Source organism: Rhyacophila brunnea, unplaced genomic scaffold (assembly GCF_057557595.1).
Source record: "Rhyacophila brunnea isolate RB1 unplaced genomic scaffold, BYU_Rbru_1.0 scaffold_2, whole genome shotgun sequence".
Classification (NCBI taxonomy): domain Eukaryota; kingdom Metazoa; phylum Arthropoda; class Insecta; order Trichoptera; family Rhyacophilidae; genus Rhyacophila; species Rhyacophila brunnea.
The window spans coordinates 31,802,328-31,824,688 of NW_028232859.1; the positions used below are offsets into that span (position 1 = coordinate 31,802,328).

Here is a 22,361-nt window from a genome sequence, read left to right on the forward strand (position 1 = left end):
CTATTTTGCATGATGAGACTTTCACGGTTAGGTTTATATTGTATTTGGTCTATGGCAGAGGTGGCGACCTATGGCACGCGTGCCACTAGTGGCACGCGAAATGATTTTGCACGGCACGCGAATGTTTTAGAGAAAAAAAACCAATAATAATAATCATTTACTTACAAAAAAGTTTTACAGATAAATATTATTCTTACTAACCTAACCTAACCTACATAATATAAAAACATAATGACGACCTAGCCATGCGTTTCTCCTTCGGTCTTTAAAATTATTTTTACCAATCGATGCGCAGATCGCATTGTACAAATAATAGCAGACAGAAAGACTGCGAAAAATTCTCGTCTAAATTGAGAAACAGAAATCAACTGATAGGTATTTGTCAAATCTACTGATTTTTTTACCCATATTCTACTGAAATTTCAAATCTTGACTTGGCAACACTGGTAACGAGAGAATGCCTCATCTGATCGGAGCAATTATGGTGTCAATTTGTGCGTAAAAAACTAAACTAAGTTTTTAATATAAAGTTCTTAAAAACCTCTTTTTTTCATTTTTACCACATGAAAAACTGTTTGGTACGTCAGACAGTCGAAAAATATTTTTTCGAAAATTTTGGCACGCGTATGAAAAAAGGTTCGCCAACGCTGGTCTATGGGCTATCATCAGTTCGCATCGTCATAAACTAGGAACATCTGAAAAGACACGTATTTTTCACAATCAAGTGCGAAAGCGCTGTTAATTGCTGTTGGTAGGTACCCGTAACTCACAAGGGGCGCTGGAAACATTTCAACCAGAGGGTTGAGGTTGAAGCGGCTCTTTTTTGAGTTGCTCCGCTTCAGCTCCGCTCCGGGACCAAATACTTGTTCCAGCTCCGCTCCAGGGTCTGATCCGCTCCGATAGCTTTAATAGGTATTATATGTATACAAATGTTAAAAAAATAAGTAGTTTTAAAACAGGGTTTATTATTCGCCATTTTCATTATTGAAAAGTGAGGTTTATCACTCAGCAGTGTTGCCGTATTTCAAATATTTCCAGTGCTGCAACGTGCCAAATAATATAACATTTTCATAGGGTTTTACGACGAAAATTTAATAATAATAAAAAACATCCGGAGCAGTGGAGCACTACAAATTTACAGTGCTCCAGTTCCGCCCCTGCTCCAGGTAAAACCCCATTGCTCCACTGATCTGTGCTCCTGCTCCGAGCTCCGCTCCAATGCTCTGATTTCAACACATCGAAGTAGGTATGTACATAAACAGCTTGTTTTTCCTTCTTCTTTATTCGACGTTTCGGTTCGTTGCAGAGGTTATTCTTAAATGATATGCATTGGGCAACCGGAACAAGCCTGAGACGAGAAAAAGACAAGTCGTGAGGCATGTTTACCTACGACTTTACAATACTACATAATATGTTTTATCGATCTCCCGTAAAGATTTAACGAATAAACAAAACCCTATATTGTGTAAATAAAATAATATTGGTAACAAATGTAGGGATATAGGTAGGTACTTCAGGTGTATTTTTCAACAGAATTCCTTCAAGTGAAAGTCACCTCACGCTACAGCTACTTACTTATTATCGATAATTTTCAACTAATTTATTTTTAAACGAATGAGGGGTGATTAAAATTTAAAGCAATCAGAGACGCGTTCCCCCAACGCAACATGACGGAACCGATTCGCGAGAAAAATTAAAAGGGGTCTCATAAGAGTTAAAACCTGACACTCCTATAAAATAAATGGATATAATAATAATAGAAGGTTTTGATTAAATACACCTTCATTATTGTAATTCACATATTTACTTCCGTTCTATTCGATTGTAAACATAAATTATTCATAAAAACGATTTTCTAAATACTAAATTGGTAGGTACCTATTATGCTGTAAGTATGAACTTATGTATTATGATTTGTAGGAAAGGAGACTGTTTCAATTAAATCATGTTTGTATAATGTACTTACTTATACAAAATTAAAATTAAAAATTGTTTGAATTGCATGGATTTATTTGGAAAATAAAATTAGATTGTTCATTTTTTATCGTAGGGGGCCTCAAAATCAATCAGTGCGTCGGGCCTCTACATCACTAAATTGAGCTTGGGGGTAAAAGATTTTTTGACAATGAGGTAATAGTAAAAGTTTAAAAAATGAATGGTAATTACAACGACGAATTATTTATTTATTTATTTTACTGCAAATTATATCTCAGACGTGACCCAATATACCTATTAATTTGTATCATTGCAATGTACCAAAACTAAATAAAATCCCGATTAAAAATCAATTTTCGTGGATTTATAAAAAAAATACTTGTGCTCTAACTATAACGTTATCGTGCAAATTTTAAACACTTTCACAGAAGAGCGGTGCGTATTGGGTGACTTTCACTACTGAAAACTCAAATACTAAAAATAAAATATATTAATATCCAATAAAAAAAAATCGTTTTTTTTGGTTAGGTACATGTTCAAACACGTGCGTTAGCATGATCTTACTCCCTACTTCATTTATCGTTTGTCAAGTTATGGCTACGGTCATATGTTGTAGCTTAACTATTAACAGGGAAATGCCAATGCGTATTTAAAAAAATACTAGGTACCTTATTCTTAGGTCAATAATTATTATAAAACAATCATTATTCATAGGATGTTTATCACATTTGAATGGTCAAAGACATAGGTTATATTCAGTATCTTTAGAATTATCTTCAAATGTGTTAATCGTGCCCATTTTTTGAATAATAAAATGCCTAATTCTTGTCAAATTTGGGATCACAGAGATTACAAAATATATTTTTTTATCGTAAACATTTCACTATATAATGTTAACATTAATTATTTTACTTACTAATGTTTTTATAAATGCGTTTAAAAATTAATAAATGTAAAAAATCTTAACACCACTGCACATGGATGTACTGAAATATGACTATATTCTAAAACATTAGATCGAGAGGTTTAGAAGAATACTATGTGATGTAATAAAAATATTTTATGCAGTCATCAAATGTTTAAAATAATTAATATAAAGGATAATAAGGCTTCAAAATTCTATAAATAGATTATCTACAATAATAATAATTAAAGAATGTCCAGGATTATGCTCTGAAAATACCATAAAAGCTCAATTTTGACCTACGTGGAGCATGTGGGCCTTTAGGGAAAGAGCGGGAAAAACCGAAAGACACACTTATTAATTGTGTGATATTTGTTTTAATTTTCAAATTCTTTTGACACACATGCGTGGGATTTGGCAATGACCCCCACATCTTGAAGCGGGCATTACATTATATTGGAGCGGTATGAGCGCGTGGCAGCGTTGGCGCCGAAGGCTACAGCGATATACTGACTTCCAATAAGTAGGGTTTGGAGGTGTATTCTGTATGGACGTTGTTAAATTGCGGTCGCCAAAAGCTACGTCGACGTATGCGCGAAACATGCCTCTACCTTGCTTTCTGAGCGTGTCGCAAGACGCTACACGGTAGGGACAAAGCTACCCCGTTGTCATAGTATTATAAAACAATCCGTTAAACATGTAGGTACCAATCATTATTGTGTGTTATAATAAATATTAAAAATCGTCAGGTACAATACTCATATTGTTACATATTCAATTAATTATTTTGGATATTAGGTAGGTATGTACCTACACTATAATTATTGTGTACCTACATAGGCATTTGAGTTATCTATGATTTGAGAAGTAGGCAGTATCAAGCAATCAACTTAGATACCTACTGTAGCAATTTTAACGTATTGCCTGATGATTCAAAAAATGTTTTAAGTAGGTTATACAATATATTACCAAGGTGAAATAAGTATATTATAGTATTATTTTAATTTTTAACTTTATTAACTAGCTGGGGCATCTATGAAAAAACAGTAAAACTAATGAATAATGTACTTAAATTTATTTACGTAAATCCATATCTACACAATTTAATGTTATCTATAGCTAAAATGACAGCAATTGCGAATCGACTATCGAGAACTTCACAGTGTACTCTTCGAGATCGAGATGCATCGCGCGGGATGGTTTGGATTAAAGCTTTGCGATGCCTACTTGCCAATTGTCAGAAACAGTTTAAAAGAAAATGTCCCTGTTTGTGTTTCAATTCGCAATTGCTCTACTAAGGATATTTTAACTGAAGCATACAAGAAAACCAAACAAAAATGCAGATGTAAGTAGTTCTATTTTTGATGAATTTTGAATAATTTACTGTCAAATTATGTAAGTGACCATAACCTAATTCTTATGTTTACAAGTTTAAATAATTATTAAAAAATATGACGATATCACATTTCAGCGAAAAAATTACCCCAGGATGTAAACCCTCAAGGTGTATTCGCTTGCAACGAGTTGGATCTCGAAGAAGTGAATGTTTACGGTTTCGATTACGATTATACACTTGCAGATTACAAAGAATCACTTGATTATTTGCTCTATAATCTTGGCAGAGATACCCTTGTGCAAAAATACAAGGTTAGTTGATTCGGAGATGTATGCACCACTTGAATTGTTGCTGAACTGTCGATTTCAGTTTGTGAAATTTTGATATCCTTATTAAGTAATTGTGATTTATTTTATAGTATCCTCCAGATATTCTGAAACTCGAATATAAACCAGGGTTTGCAGTTCGAGGCCTTCATTATGATATTGAGAAAGGTCTACTGTTGAAATTGGATTCATTTTTGCAAATCCAGTTTGGATCTGTTTACCGAGGGTTGACACCGTTGTCGACTGAAGAAGTTCTCAGTCTCTATAAGAACAGAATAATTCCAATTGCTTATGTTGAAGGCCACACTAAAAATGAAAGGGTAAGTGTATGTACAAATTTATCATGTAATTATTTAATAACAGCCATTTATCATCCTGCAGCGACGAGTAACGATCTACGCGCTGCAGGGATAACTGGAATAAAGCACAGGGCATAGCACAGGATCGGTAAATATCTTCTGCTTTCCCTATGCTGCGAAACTTGAGTAGTAAAGTAGTGGAACATCTGTAATACTCTGACAATCAATACTATTCAGATTTTAAAAAGCACGATATTTCAATGGACAAAATGATATAATAAAAAAATGTAATTGATGTGAGAGGGCAGATACTTTCTTATTGCAACTCTGGCTAAAATCAAGGAAGCCCTTCTGGACCGTAGGAGAGTAGCTGCTTAAGAAGAATTATAAGTTTGGAGAAGTCTTGTGCCATGAAAGGCAGGCGTACGGGGTGATGAATTTTCATCTAGTCATTGAACCACGCAAATACTGAGCGAGTCTCAATCGCATTCTCTGTGGATATACCTGATCTGCGCGCATCGTGCATAAGTGGGGATTAAATTAGTCTCTCTTGTGTGAGTGCGGAGAAATCGAAACGACTGCATATTGATGAGACCTGCACCATGTATGCCTTACCTGGGGAATTTCCTGTTATCCAAGGCCTCGGCACGGACTGAGGCTCTGTAGTGTAACTATGGACTATTTTGACTAATGTGATGTTGTGTTGGTGTTTGTGTTTGTGTTTCCATTTATCTTTCTTATATTATATCTACACCGAACAGGTGAATGAATATAATCTCTCAAATGTATGCATTATTATTAAGCACAATTTTCATAACTATGAACGGTTTATTGAAACTGTTTATTGGCTGCACAAATCCATAATATGCTTCATAGCCACAGCATGTACTACCTAGATATTGTAGGCTATGGTGGATAGTTACATAATGAATATAAAAGTTTTTTGTATATGTTGATAAAAAAATCTGTATTGTATATATGGCTGTCAATGAATGACGAACACAATCACAGTGTACTACGTCTTCTATTATTAATTGGAGTGTTTTTTAGAGTTGTCTAAAATGTTAGAGTAACATAATTTTTGGATATCTGCTTTTACGTAGTTGAAACACTGAAAAATTGCTAATACTGTAGTATCAGTCATTAGTAGTATGGTTTTGATCTAAATGAAATAAAATAGACCATGAAAATATATTTTTCTTAGTTTTTTTGTACAGTGGGATAATACTATAGTGGTCAAAGACTAACCATTTCTTTGTTTTGCTAGGTACTCTAAAGTTTACCATAAACAATCACTAGTGCTGTATTTGATCGGAATATCTTAAATCGTAGGCACCTTTAGTAAAGTTAAACAATGTTAATTTTTAACTGTTCACATCTACTCATGCATTTTAATAGTGTCATAAAGTTTTGTTCATATGAAAATGTTATTAAGATATGCATCGTTAAATCTTTTCCATATGGTATAACCATGCACATGGAACAATTACCTACTAGATCTTTGTATTTATCATAATTGAATCTTTATTGAAGTATGCTCACTAAATTCTATTTATAAATTTGTTCAAAACTTTCACATACATAATATATTAAAAGGTCATACCATTCTAGACATTATGATACGTTGATTCAAGGACACATATATATACAACACCCAAATGTTTTTGAGTTGTTATGATGGGATATTAAGTATTCTTTAGTAATAATAAAGTTATTTAGTAAGTAGTTAAACTCAAAAATAATTCATTTGACATTGAGACGAATGAATGGCATCTTTAACAAAATGTCTGTAACCCTTTTGTGTATGTTTTAGGATGCCCACTCTAAAATGGTCCATTTGGCTGATTTATTTTCTGTACCTGAAGTCTGTTTATTGTGCAATGTAGCCGAGTTGTTCATCCGTAATCATATTGACTATCATCCGGAGATACTGTTCAGAGATGTTAAAGTGAGTTGATAAAACATTTCCTGTTATGCAAATTAGTTGATTGACTCACAATATGTTATGCTAGGTTTGTATGGACGTTACAAATGTTACTTCATAGTTTTGTTTACAATAAAAATCAGCACATACTAGTGTTACGATGTGCTTCATGCATGCTTGCCCTGCTTTGAAAATTTATTTTAAAATATCTCTTTTCAGAACAATCATTTTGGAACAAGGAATTTAAATAGGTACTTAATATGTACGATTTTTGACATGAGTGAATTATTAATTACAATGAAGACATTTAGAATATAAATTGTTTAAAACTTTCATAGTTGTTTGTTATCATATTAGATTTTTGGGTTGTCACCGCGTCAGTCAGAGGAAAGAAGGAGGAATAACATGCGGTGACAACCCAAAAATCTAATATGATAATATTAGAATATAATTTTATTATGTAGTGTATGGGGAGTGATTTCTTCAATCACATACATAATACCTTCTAACTTATCAGCAAAATATGCTTGTATTCTTTATCCAATCACCCACTGGTTATAGTTATGAAGTATTTTGGATTCTTTCCAAGTATTTATTATGTATTGGTTCAATATTATGTATCTATTTCTAGAAGCACTAATATAAATTTAATACAATGAAAGATTCACCTACATAATATTATTTCTTTATATTGTAATCGAATATGTTTGTTTATTTTTGCTAGCGATGGAGAATAAAATTGATTGATTAATTGGAGTAACATATTCCTAAACCATGTTGTTATTGCTTATTGTTTCAACCAAAGAGCGAGAGTATAATCGCTAGTTCTATTCTCTAGCAGACATTTTAGCCGGCTCTCACATCTAAACTCGCCTCGTCTGCCGCACTGCCATATATCAAACTTTCTATGAACATCATTTCGATATTGCATATGAAGACCGTGGACATCTACCTAGCGACAGTCGCGCATAACCAATCTAAATGTATTTATATTGGGATGCGGCGACCGGCGAACCAGCGAGGTATAGGAATGACCAATTCGTAGGTGTGCGTATGCGTTCTGGCGTCTTCGACTCACAGCCCGAGACACATGCAATTTGTCGATAGCAGCATTAGGTGTTTTTTTTCCAAACTAAAAAGTCACATCTGCGGAGCTCCATTTGGCAACGTGTGTTTTGTGAATAACAATGATACCATATCGGCGTATTCGATACATTGCAGACAAGATTAGTTTTGATGTGCGAGCCGACTTAGACTGCAGTCACATGCGCTTTTCACTCTTTGATGACCTTGGGGTTTTCAAATAAAATTTTACAATAAATGAATAGCTAGTTGAGAATGCATTGACCATAAATAGGTATATTGAGAATGCAGTAATTTTGATATTTACACGTGTATTATGAATTCTCGCCGTATGCATATATATCATAACTGAAACATAAGCCATAAATATGAAAACAACAAAACCTGAATTTCAATTTAGGCTCCTGGCGCCAGTATATGCTATGATTTCAAATCAACCTTAGTTACTGTGACTGGTAACTCATCAGATAATCAAAGATCATCTTTATTTTCGAAGAACGAAGATCACAATTCCTTCCCGCTATATCTCGTAGTGTAACAATGTTTTGTGTTTTTCAGTGTGTATATAATATAACGGTGGCGAGGAGTGGAAGTGGGCTGGATCCAACATAAATAGTGCCCTTTTTTTTTAGTCATACTTATTTGTTTTCATTGAATTAAAAATAGGTACATATTACTACAAATGGCGTTGTGTAGTTTTTAAAATTCATTTTTAAAAAAAAAATTTTAAAAACTAACAAACACTATCTACACGTTGTAGTCTTGGTTCAATGAAAACAAATACCTACGTTTGATTGAAAAAGTTTAGTGTGCACTATTTATGTCGGATCTTAACAGCCTAACTCCACCCTTCGTCACTGATATTATAATAGTGCCTGTTCTAATTACATAGTAATATTAATTATTTGTTTTTAGAATTCTGTCAAAAGTTGTCATCCTATAATGCACAGCATTGTATCTGAAAATGTTCAGGAGTATATTCGTCCCAATAATGACATCAGAAAATATTTTGACAAACTGGTGAAAGCTGACAAAAAACTATTTTTAGTCACAAACAGCCCATATCACTTTGTGTGAGTATTTATTTGCATCTAATTAAAAATATGATCTTCTTTATTGACAGAATACATTGTGTAATCGTGTGATTAATCCTCTTAGCTAGTTTGATTAAACTTTAGCTACCAGTAGGTTCTTAAATAATTAGTCATATCCAGCGAAGGTTCTTCTTTAGGGATCCCGAGGGTTGAGCAGGGGGCCTCAATTTGTAAGGTAAAACAAGACAGTAAATTTACTTGTTTGTGTCTAAGCGTGTCTTCTGAGAATTCAGAGGCGCGATGGTCTTGTCTCTCCGAAGACCTTGGATCTTTTGTCTGTTTAGTTTGTAGAAATCAGACCGGCTTTCTTTTTTTAGTCAATCAGGCAAATTCGCTACGGTCGGGAGATTTGACGTGTCTAGACCGCCGTAATACCTAATTAAAAATCGTCCTGGAAACTTATTCTAGCCTTAGTAAATGTGTAATGTCTATAATGGCTGAGCGGTTACCGCGTTGGCTTATAATTTCGTGGGTTCCGGTTTCGAATACCGGGTTTGGCAAGTTTACATGTTGTTTTCGATGTGAGCTTTTACCAGAGTATGGACCTAATATTATGTTGAGCAAGTGGCGAACATCCATTTATCATAAAAACGAAAATGTTCTAATACAAACCTCCACTTCTTGGAGGCCCATATGACCTTATTAGTATCGGACATGGTCAAAAGAAAACTAGAAAAGCTTTTTAAGGTGAAACTCTTGATCTAACCTCCACACCGTGGAGACTCATATGATCTTCTTAGGATCGGACACGGTAAAAAACAATATTATGTAAACTATAATAATCAATGTCTCAATAAATATTGGCTACGGAGTCACTGTATAATCTATCCGTGTTTTCATTACAATGAATAAGTACTTTTTCCCAATCCCTCTCGTGTGCTTCTAATACCAAATTTAGGATAATACATTTTTTTACCATGTCTGATCCTTAGAAGATCATAATATCGTCTATTCAATTCTAAACTATCCTAAACGCCAAATCATAAAATGTGCAGGAAAGGGAAATTTAGAAATTATGAACCTATACTTAATTCGATTTAGTTCTGTAATATCGAAATATTAATAAATCATTTTTTGTGTTTCAAATTCCAATAAATTTTGGGGAATTTTTTCCAATTTCAAATTTATGAAAAATTCAATACATTGGCAAATAATGTTACTTAGGAGACTTAAGAAATGGCATGAAAACAAGTCTTTCTTAAATTTAATATAATCCTATGCATTTAGGTTTATTGATGTAAAAAAACGTATTTAGAAAAATTGGTGTTTAGGATAGTTTAGAATTGAATAGACGCCTATTGTGGGCCTCCATAGGGTGGAGGTTTGTATTAACAGATTTTTGTTTATACGAGAAATGGGTGTTAGCCACTTGGTCCTATTAGGTCTATAATCTGACTCCTAACTATGTGTATTTTCCAGACGCACGATTCGAACCTGGGATCCTCGACATTATAAGCGTTAACATCTCGGCCAAATTACATGAAGTTAACTAATTTCTTATAATTATCTTACATACAGGAATGCTGGCATGGATTTGCTTGTTGGAACTGATTGGCGAGAGTATTTTGATGTTGTAATTGTGTCTGCCCGAAAGCCGCGTTTTTTCACCGATCAATCCCGACCTATTCGAGTTTTCGATCACACATCTGGAGCGCATGTGTGGGATAAGGTCACTAAGCTGGAAAAAGGAGTCATCTACTATGAGGTAAGATTATTTAAAATAATACTATTTATTTTACATAATGGATATCAGTTGTAAAAGACATTTTGTCTAGTCTGTTTTATTTTTTATAATTGGGTGGCATGGTATATTTGTAAACTAAAGGTTCAAATATATTATGATCACGTTATGTGCCGTCACAGTAACCTGCTGCTACGGGAAAAAAGTGTGTAATGTCGTTTTTCTTGGTATTTAAAATGTTATCAGACTGATGCTCCCATCCCGTAACACATTTTGAACCTTTAAATGAACATCGTCAGTTAGCAAAATCTGCTGAAACACAAAAACAACAATGAGGTCACCTCGCGCGTACTGCGCTACATCGACACCCGCATGACTCAATGAACTTTTTTTATCATTTTCTACATGCATACACATTTTCGACTCATGTCAAAATCGCGTGATTTTTTGATTTTGGTGGTTTTCTCTTTGGATTTTCTATTAAATTATTATCTATGGTCTGCTGGTTGGGTTCTGTTCAAAATATTATCTATGGATGCAATATCGCAAGTAATTTTAACATACGCACACGTAGAAACTGTTCAAATTAATTGAAATTGGCGTGAATAATGAATAATAATTCAAAATACTAATACATTAGAATTGGCATTCTCCATCATTGAATTTATAGAGATAGTGATCATTCAAAATATTCTGCGGAATGACGAAACCATAGACTAAATTGTTTGCCGTACCAGCATGTGACAGTACCGTGACGTGATCACAATGTAATTGAAGCATAAGCATCATTTCAAGTTTTGTCAAAATTTTCTTTGATTATCAGATTAGTTATTAAATTTTTTTTAAGCCTTGTCACACTATAAAAGTTTGGATCGAAATATTGAAGAAATAAAGCAGTAGGTAATCGCATGTTTTATTGATAGCTTAGCTTAGAGTTAATTATTGCAATTTGCTCAGACTATTAAATTTACTGTACGAGAGTAGTCCCAGAAGTACCCGACCTAACAAAGAAAATACAAAAAATTTGCGAAAAAATATTTTTATTTCCCTACGTAGTCTCCTTTTAGGTCGATACACTTTTCCAAGGGATGTTCAATAGCTTTGATACCCTGTTTATAGTGAGAATTGTCGAGCTCCTCAAAATAGCCATCAACCGCAGACTCCACCTCTTCATTGTTGGCAAATCTTTTACCACCGAGCCATTTTTTCAAGTTTGGGAACAGAAAATAATCCGAGGGGGCTAAATCTGGTGAATTGGGTGTGTGATGAAGCAATTTGAACTTTAACTCATTGATTTTGGCCATCGCGATAACAGATGAGTGAACTGATGAATTTTCCTGATGAAACAAAACTTTCTTTTTCGCCAAATGCGGTTGTTTTTTCTTGATTTCATCTCTCAAACGCTGCAATATGTTTGCATAATACCCGTTGATTGATTTTCCTTTCTGAAGATAATCAATGGAAATTACCCCACGCGCATCCCAAAAAACTGACGCCATGATCTTGCCTGCAGATGGAACTGTCTTCGCCTTCTTTGGAGCCGATTCTCCCCTTTCAGTCGATTGTTTTGACTGTTCTTTCGTCTCAGGTGTGAAGTGATGGACCCATGTTTCATCCATGGTTATGAATAGACGCAAAAACTCTGCTTTATTGCTGTGAAACTTTGCCAAACACTCGATTGAAACTCCTCAGGATGCTGTTTTTGTTCCATTGTGAGTAATTGCGGCACCCACCTTGCGCACAGCCTTCTCATGTCCAAATTTTCAGTCAATATGTGATGTACAGCACTTTTTGAAATGCCTACCATGTCTACTAACTCGCGCAATTTCAGTCGACATTCATCCAATACCATTTTGTGGATTTTCATCACCATTTCTGGCGTGGTGACCTCATTTGGTCGACCACTGCGATGTTCGTCTTGGCAGCACGTACAGCCTCGTTTAAACTCAGCCACCCAATATGTTACTGTTGTAAACAAAGGAGCAGACACCCCCAGAGTAGAATCTAGCGCCGCTTTGATATTGGTTGGACTGAAGCCTTTCAAATGAAAGTATTGTATCACATAACTATGACCAATTTTTTCCATGTTTCCAAATTCACTGAGAGCGTTCACTGTTGATGGCTGACAAATAATTATTGAACAACTTAGCGTCCTTAAACTTCAAACTTAGGCTTTATAAAGTTGGTACTTTCTATCATGGTCATTATTTTCAAACAACAACTGCTGTCTATACGTCAGGTTGGGTACTTCTGGGACTACCGGTAACATTAGATGAAAATATTCCGCCGCAATAAATTTAGTCATATTATTATGTATATGACAGTTAACCGGGAAGACGCTAATATCATGTTCTATCTTTTTGTTTGATTGTCATTAAAAAAGTAGGTTTGATTTCGAAAACATGTCTTGAAAACTCAATGCCAGAACACAATAAAGAAAGTATTCCAATTTATCTCACCATGAAAATAACAAGAAACTGCGATTAGTTTGTATTTAGTACATTAGCGAGTGATTAATGATCTTTTTGCGAGTAGAGGACGGCCTTAAGTAACAATAATCTTTTGTCAATTCTCTTAGGGTACCGTAAGACAGTTACAAGAATTGACAGGATGGAGTGGACAACAAGTACTGTATTTCGGTGACCATCCTTACAGTGACCTGGCTGATGTCACCCTCGAACACGGCTGGAGGACTGGTGCCATAATAAACGAACTGGGCGTAAGTCTCCATAACGATTATCAATTAACATCATTTTTGAGATCAGTGATTTTCATTTAAAGTGGTAGCCTGACATATTAAAGGTAAAACTCATCAAGTGTAGTAATAAACTATTGCACTTACTGAGTTTTGCCTTTAATAAGGCATTCTTTAATTTTATCTTCATTTTAGCACGAGATAAACACGTTGAACAATCAATCATTTAAAGAAAATGCAAATTGGCTGCAAATGCTAACTCAGTTAATCGAGGACCATCAAGACTATACTGGTGATGATGCCAAAAAATTATTGCAGCAATGGATGAATGAGAGAGATGTTCTCAGGTGAAAATATTGTTTATTAGTGCTTATATTTTTTACATTATATGACTCATTATAATTATGGCACTAATTATGACACAGTTTTGATTTACAGTCCATTTTTTTAATTCAAAAAAATAATATTGTGCCTATAACTAGAGGTGGTGATAGAGAATTCTCGAGAAATTATGAAAATCCTTAATTCTCGTTTCTCGAAAATATTTTTTTTCTGAAATTTCAACAAAATTTCATTTCATAACAAAATTTTATTGACGATGTAAAAATTTGGAACGGATGCAGACCTCATGAATATCTACAACATCATAATTCAACCAAGATGAGATGTGACAAGAATTACTTGGCTGGTAGGAAGTTCATCCCGAAGGATTTGTTAAAAGCACTTTTTCATTTCGAACAAAAGGTGGACACCCTACTTCAAAATTGTCCCGATAAGTTCATCCCGAAGGATTTGTTAAAAGCACTTTTTCATTTCGAACAAAAGGTGGACACCCTACTTCAAATTTGTCCCGATGAGAATACATTTTTTTGTAATGGAAATATGATTATAAAATTTTAACCAAACATTTTGAGTTTTTCTAATTTTCTTCTAAAATTTGAACTTGATTCTATGAAGATTTTATGGATTTGTATTGAAATAAATGATTCGTTATGCAGTTAAGTTTCCGTGTATGGTGTGAATATATTGATAAGTCTAAATACTTGAATTATCAGGGTAGCTATTTGTGCGTTTGGCTTTCTGTGGTAAATCAGGAATGTTTTTAAATTTTAGTTTGTTGAGAATTTACAAACATTTTACTAAAATTTAAAAACATCCAAAAACATCTTAATGTGTAATCTGATTTACCACAGAAATCCAAGCGTATAAACAGCTGTCCTGAGAATATATGTTTTTAGACTTATCAACATATTCACATTATACATGGATATTATCTTGGCTGTAAAGCGAGTTATTGTAGTTAGATCAAATCTGATGGAAGCGATATTATTGTAGGTGAATTTTTATAATTATTTTCTTCCATATTTTCTATATTATCCTTATGGGAGGGAGATGGTTTTCTTTATTTGTAAATATACTTATTAAATAAACCATTTTTTTTAAATTTCCAGGAATGAAATAAAAGCTGTCTTCAATTCTCAATTTGGTAGTGTATTCCGAACATATCACAATCCAACATATTTCTCGAGAAGACTCTTCCGTTTTGCCGATATCTACACTTCTTGTATTACTAATCTCAGCAGATATTCCTCGACCCACACATTTTATCCAAGGCGTGGAGTCATGCCTCATGAATATGGTTCTTATTTCATGTAGTTCATGAATATGCAAAATAATATCTTCTAGTCTGCTAAGATCTATAGTTAGCATAGTCAATCAAACACTAAATTTAATATACTATGTATGTACTAGTCTCAGATAAAATCACTAGTTGGTCTAGCAGTCACTGTACTTTATTGTGATTCTATGTCGCATATTGATCATCGAAAATAATACTGATATAAAATTTTAGGTATTTGTTAAGAAAAAAAGGATCTGGTCATCATACGAATCTTACTTATACTTTTTGTTTTTGAAATTTTATTTTTGAAATGAGTTTATTTACATTTTTACTAAGTATATTTATTATGTTGTTTTTTTTACTTAATTTGAGAGAATCTATATACTTAGGTATTTTAATCTTTTTAAAAAGCATTGGCTTTATTTATTTTTACCACTCAGCACGCTTAGTTTTCTGTGTTTTGGATTTTTGCTAATGGGTAAACCGTAATATTTCATCTGCGAATTATTACATAATATGTATACACTTAAATTAGGTGTATAAGTAGCAAATTTTTTTTCTACCCTTTAAGATTATCTATGTTTAAATCTGAATCCAGATCAACAGAATCAGTTTCTAAATGGGCTGTATTACCCATGGGGTTATAAGGTTTTTGGAAAAAGAAGTTGCCAGCTTGTGTTTGGGCTATTATACACTTTTCTGGTGAGTGTTAAAGTGAAACAAAAGCGCCATTTTGAATTATCTTATATTTTATAACCATGCATGCATAAGTTCATGTAAATTAAATTTATTGTGCAATATTTTCTAATGTGGAAACCAATTATCAGCGTTTCATTATTTTTGAGAAGTCTAAGAGTTTTTGTTTCTGTATGTGTGCGTAATTCTAATTACTCAATAGTTTTTATTTTTTCTATTTCAATTATGTAAACACATCTTTACACTATGGATCAAATCAGTCAGACATATTATATCTAGAATGTTATATGTAGATCATGTGTAGCTTTTAGATCTTCTGTAAGTGAGACACTTCAGCTAGTATTGTTATCTTAATTGTTGATTTTTTCGTAAATAACGTAAGCACTCATTATTCTAAGAACATAATAATTATAACTGTTGCCAAATTTTTTTAGACTGCATAACAATGTTGTAAATGTAATAAAATTGGTGTACAAAATTATTTTTAGAGTTAGATAGTTAAATTGTATGAATGCTATTGTGAGACCACAGGGAAAGTAGCCGAAAATATTAAGACGCCTGTAGTGTCCATCATTTGGTCAGACTATCGTGTGGCCGTCTCCCTCTTCCCAATCTATCCTCGATGTTTCCGCTAATGATGAGCTTTATCAATTTATTGTTTTCCTTTCTGGCTAAAGCTGCGTAGCTAAAAAACTACACAATTTTCTGGACACATATTTTAGTGATCCGTCTCCGACACCACACCACGTCTCTGAGGCATCAATCTTTTTCTTTTATGGTTCATTTTCAACACCATAAAGAAAGACAGAAGACCAGAGTCTTGACCGAGTGAACTTTGGTCAATTTTGCTTTTGCATTACTTTTCCATTTACATGTTATGTATAATCATTTCATTGCTTTTGTATTGAGTATGTATGTATGTACAATCTTTTTTAGACTGAAATTTCATAAATAATCTCATTACATAATCAATGTTGACTGATTTTTATCCAAGTTTTGATTATACTGTTACCGCTTCCACTAAATTAAATATTATAAGGAGGCAGGCAGTTCTAGTAATAATAATGTTATTCATATATTTTTTCCTATTTTCTAGCAATCATGCAGTCACGAGCTGAAAATAATTGTATACACTCATGTTTTTTGTACACTTTTCTTCAAGCAATGTTTTATTTGCCTGGATAAAATGTCAAAAAACTATCTGATTTTAGTTTTACAAGAATATTATGCCAATTATGAATTGGATTTTCATTAAGTACATGATTTTGATGTTATTGTAATTTAATATATTTAATGTAGATAGTAAGTTGTTTTTATAGCAGTATTTCAGAAGATCTAATATGTATTTTTATACGTATGATGAAATTATTATAAGAATTGTTTTTTACTAGTGCAATGTATTATACACCCAATCATCTTAATTTTTTAATAACTTTATTGTTTGTATGTATGAATACTTAAAGTGTAGTCAAAATTTAAATTATTTCTATTTATGTTTTGCCATAAATATTCTTTCATAATTATTTAGCTGCCATTGTAATGTTTGTGCTCAGTTTTATATTGCTAAATAAATGTAATCTAACAAAAAATGCATTTTAATATTGGTGAAAATCATTCATCCTTTACATTTACACTATAACACGAAACAGTATTTCATTTAAAAAAAATTATAAAATATTAATTGTAAAAATATTTTCTTTACTACGTCTGATTTCATAATATGGGCCTCCACAGCATTGTGGTTGTGTTAACAGATTTTTGTTTTTATGAGAAATGTACGTTGAAAACACATTGAAAAAACATGTGAATTTGCCAGATCTAGGTTTCAAATCCTGGGTCCCATGACTTTATAAGCTGCAGTAATCGCTCGGCAATTGTAGGCGTTGAAATGTGATTATGAATATTCTTGAGATGTAACAAAGTCAGTAAATGTCTGTACCTGGTAATGAGCAGCCAATAGAAATACGTGTATAGTTTTATAGCATTGTGTGCTATTGTCAAGAAGATAGATTAGACAAGTATTTTAGATTATTGCTTGTATTATAACCATAAGAGGATCTGAAGAATGCATGTAATTCACACTTTTATTGATTATTTTACATTCTCATTGCGATTTTTTTATACATGGCCCATATAACCATCATTAAATCATACATAAAATTATATCATGGCCCTTCATGAGTTTTTCAGTTTACTAGGGGCAATAAATATGTAATCTATAATTTGTATCTAAAAGCATTAAAAAGAAAACGAAATATTTTTAAAACAAAAATAATCTTACTACTTACGTCTTATATAATTAGATGTGTATAACTTGAAATCTTTTTCATACCTGGTTTTGCGATTATATACATTTACTGCCATCTGTGTATTTTGCTATTAAGTTTGAAAAATGTGCAGAAATCAACCTTCATAATTTTCATGACAAAGTGCAAACAGTAGTTTAATTAGAGGCATCTATCCAGCAGCAGAAAATGAAGCAAACAATTTAATAAAATTTAGTCATAATTTATGTCTCAAATTGTGTATCGAAAAGGAAAATTAATGATTTTTAAATTCAGAGCTAAATTACAATTTTAAAAACTCCAATTCACCTAGTCTTTCTTCGCATCAGTTAGTTACGTCTTCATGAGGTATATCCTGCTGTCAGGGCAACCGTCTTGCGCATCATAAAATCGAATATAAGGCATCTCCATTCAGCTAACGTATAGTCTAGTGATGGTCAATGTATGTATTATGTGAGGACCAACTGCTACTTGATCAACATATGCGTGCTCCTTTATGGTTATAAGATGTAGCACCTTATCAAGGCTTAACGGTTTCGGCATTTGAGATTTTATTTTCGTTGAATCTTAGGTTTACACGGTACGACCATGGTCAATATTCAAGTTTGTGAGCTGATACAATCTGTCAGTCCTCAATAGCCTTGAAATGGAAATTAATGAAGAGTCACAAAATCATGTGGCTTGGATATGTGCTTTGGATGTCACCCAAGAGTTTGACAATCACCCCAATGGTGACACAGCTGCATGTATTCCGTCGTAGTGGCCCTCCCTTACCCTACAGCGATTTTAAACAAGCTATCGACGCACTGCAGGTAATCACGCTTATAATAATGTAGGTACAGTCTATTTGTCATCTATATACAATACTATGAATTATATAATACAATATAATATGGACATGTAAGCAGAATAGAACAAAAATCCTGTGAAGAAATAAACACTGATTTGTTATAATTATGGATACGAAGTAGTATTTTGTATTTATGTATATATTATTTTATGAAAAAAAAATTAATAACCTTCGAAACGCATGATAGGGGGAATGAATGAAATTTTATAGCGCTTCCTTTCTTTTTTATTTATTATCTACTATAATATATACTAATATTGTAGTATCCCACAGTTCATGAAGCGTTTCAAAACTTAAAATATCAACGACGAAATCATCGAGTTTCTTGAGAAATCGAAAAATTGTCACTAGATCTAAAAGTCGGCAAAAACAGGTAATGTCGTAATGATGTCGATTTCTTGAAAATTCTCGAGAAATCAAAAAATCAATCTCGAATTCTTAAAAAAAATAAAAATTCTTGATTTCGAGAAATGAAAAAAGTTCAAAAATCACAAGCTTTACCCACTTTATAACTGTTCCTTGGATCCAAAATACGATTTAATAACACAATCCACTTCTATTATCCAGCCACTGAAGCTAAACCATGAAACTGAATTTATAATACATAATCTTAATATATATGTAATTGGTTAGGCTGTAATTAGGTAGGTACCTACTTAATTTAGATACTCTTACCAGCCACATGCACTTATGCATAAGTACTTACTTATTAGTTTTTTTAACATACATTTACAACATTTGAACTCAATTATTTGAATGAAATTTAAAGTGGGATTTATGTGGATGTCAAAACATCGATTTATTAACAACATGTCTTCTTTTATTATGATTCATAACTACTTCTAAATAATTTCTCTTTGTGTCCAAAAAACGATTGCTCATTACTTTGCATATTATAAAAGTCGTATTTTTAGACAAATAAAGTAGAGAGGGAGATGTTTACATCACTTATAAGTGTTACACAGTGATGTGAAATCTACGATGACAATAATTAATGTACTACATGAAATTTGCATGGTAATAATAATAATACCAAACTATATTTCTAGTTTCACTATATTTACGTCATACCCAGTATTACCTAGTATTTTTTTTTAATACAAAGGTTCCCCGGTATTATAATGTATAGGTAACCTACAAGTAAAAGGACTAATTAAAGAATAAATATCTGATAACGGGCGTTTGAAGTATACGGTTGTTTGTTATTCTAATCGATTTTTGGGTTGCACCATGTCTACTTCTTCCTTCATTCCTCAACCTTTCGGGGTCATTGCAGAGACCATTATCAAGAAGCAAGGAATCTGACACGTCGAGGAAAAAAGAACGAAGAACACAGTACAACCCACAAATCCATTACGATAATAATGTGACATTTGTAAATTGAGTTCCTTTTAATCGTAGTTAGGTAAATAATTACGTATCAAAATGTGAAACCAGTTCCAAACATAGGGGGTTCGATTGGGGTTTGTAGGTGCAAGGTCAGCTCACCAAACAGGATGATAGAAATAATGATATTTTTGAGAGGAGAGCTTTGAGAAGAATCTTTGGGGATGTTCAAGAAAGTGGCATTTGGAGGTCAAGACATAATAAGTGGCTATACACACTTTATGGGAATGAAAAGATTACGTGGCATATTATGAAAATGCATAGACTGCGTTGGGTCGGCCACGTGCATATAATGACGGAGGATATACCAGCTAGGCGGACGATGTACGCAACCATCGAGGACAAGAGAATACTTGTACGGCCGAAATTGAAATAGCTGGACCGTGCCACACGAGATTTAAGAATGCTCCATCATAGCAACCGAAGAGTGTTAACGCTGGATTGTTCAGGATGGAGGGAGTTTTTGAAGCAGGCCAAGACCCGCCAAGGGTTGTTATGCCATAAATGATAATGATGAGACACAAGGTCATTTTGTTTATATAATTCCTACTAGAGACAAACTTTTCGCGGAAAAAAATAAAAAAAGTCCTAAAAAAGTGAGAGTTTTTCAATCCTCCCACTGAAATAAAAACGTCATCGTGAAAAATGTGACAGCTTTTTAATTTTAAGTCGTCATTGTAACTATAATTACTAAGTAGGTAAATACGTATTAACGTCGGTAGACTAATTTTTAATATATTATGAAAATGTGAACTACTGAACTCAGTTTATTAATAATGTTATTCTTGGTATGCAAAGAAGCAACGCGTACAATATTATGTATATTTCAGAGGAAGTTTCAGTTGCTTTTGGGGTAGTTCTGCCGTTCAAAAGGGGTAAAAAATACACGCATATTTTTTTAATATCGGTGAGATCTTAGTCGATTGCTACTTAGGAAATTATAAGAAAAATAAAACATTTAACGACACAAACATAGATGATATATAAAAATTATATACCTAGACGAATTTAAGCATTGTATAATATAAACATTTAAATACATATTAGGCATATTGGATTGAATTTGGACTCTGGTACTTCTGGTTAGCAACGGGGGACAACATAATATAATAGTAATCTTAATCCAATGATACACATAAATTAATACATGAATTGGTAAGTTATTATTATGCTCGAATCGGTCAGCACAGAAGCGCAGAAGAGGCGAACGCGCGGAAATTGAAGAAAAGTAATTGGTCCAATTAAAGATCTAATTAACTGCATGCAAATGTGTACCGTGTACCGTAGTCGGCGATTGATGCAGCCGTGTTTTTTAGAGCGGGCTGATGCGTTTTCACCTTGCCAAGAAGCTTCTCTCACACACTGACCGCTTCAGTCAGCTCATAAGGTCCATTTATAGAAATTATCAGTACTGCGATACTTCAGTATCCGTATTAATTGTCGTATATTTTCTATCACATTACGCTATAATAATTATAATTTATTGGGTTTGATTTACATGAATTTTCATCATTATTGGCTGTATGTTAAAAGTACTAACTAACACGAAAACAGAGCAAACAAAGAGCAGGCTGGCAAACATTCTCAACTACAACCTAAATAATATTATAAAATTGAAGTTAATGGCCCCACCAAACCACACACGCCTCGCACCATACCCGGTCTTAATCCGGCGTATCACGGAACCCTACGTTTGTGTGAAGCATCATTTTTATTTTTATGACTGGGAATGTCTCAGGAGCAGTTAGTTACCCAAGATTAAGGTCGTCACGCACTCAAATGTGCTTTGACTGGATTTACATGACTTTAAGTTAAGGTACCCATGGGAGAGCACGTAGAGGTAATATTAAAAATTGTAGTAAGTAACAAATTAAAGCTAATACGAAACTGCCGAAAATTCTAAGTGAAGAGATCTTCACGTTGGCAGTGTGACGCCGCAAATTTTCTAAATGCAATAAAATTGGCCTTTGTGGGGACCAGGTCTGACGGTACGATGGGCCTAACAGCTAGTTGAACCGACTTGAGCAGCTCTTCTCCATAATATTATAACAGTCCAAAATCCGGGAAAGTTAGCTTTGGAAATACCTACATATACCTATGTAAATACTGCAGAAAGCAAATACTCGTATAGGCTTGTAATGCCAAGATGTAAGTTTTTCTTAAATGATTTAATATCATATTAAGTCACTGACGCAATCAAAATTATCTTCACCTTATTTCGTAGATATTATAATTAATCGTCTTAA

At 33.3% G+C, this 22,361-nt stretch overlaps 1 protein-coding gene across 1 annotated transcript; it reads left to right on the forward strand.

Moving 5' to 3' along the window:
* Positions 1-3,772: 3,772 nt before the first annotated feature.
* On the forward strand, positions 3,773-17,177 carry Nt5c (5' nucleotidase C). Its single transcript, XM_085946903.1, has 10 exons — positions 3,773-3,791; positions 3,959-4,184; positions 4,311-4,486; positions 4,594-4,821; positions 6,614-6,748; positions 8,723-8,880; positions 10,420-10,606; positions 13,161-13,301; positions 13,473-13,624; positions 14,729-17,177. Exons 2-10 carry the CDS (start codon positions 4,022-4,024, stop codon positions 14,931-14,933), a joined length of 1,545 nt encoding a protein of 514 aa, XP_085803029.1. The 5' UTR covers positions 3,773-3,791; positions 3,959-4,021; the 3' UTR covers positions 14,934-17,177.
* Positions 17,178-22,361: the final 5,184 nt, after the last annotated feature.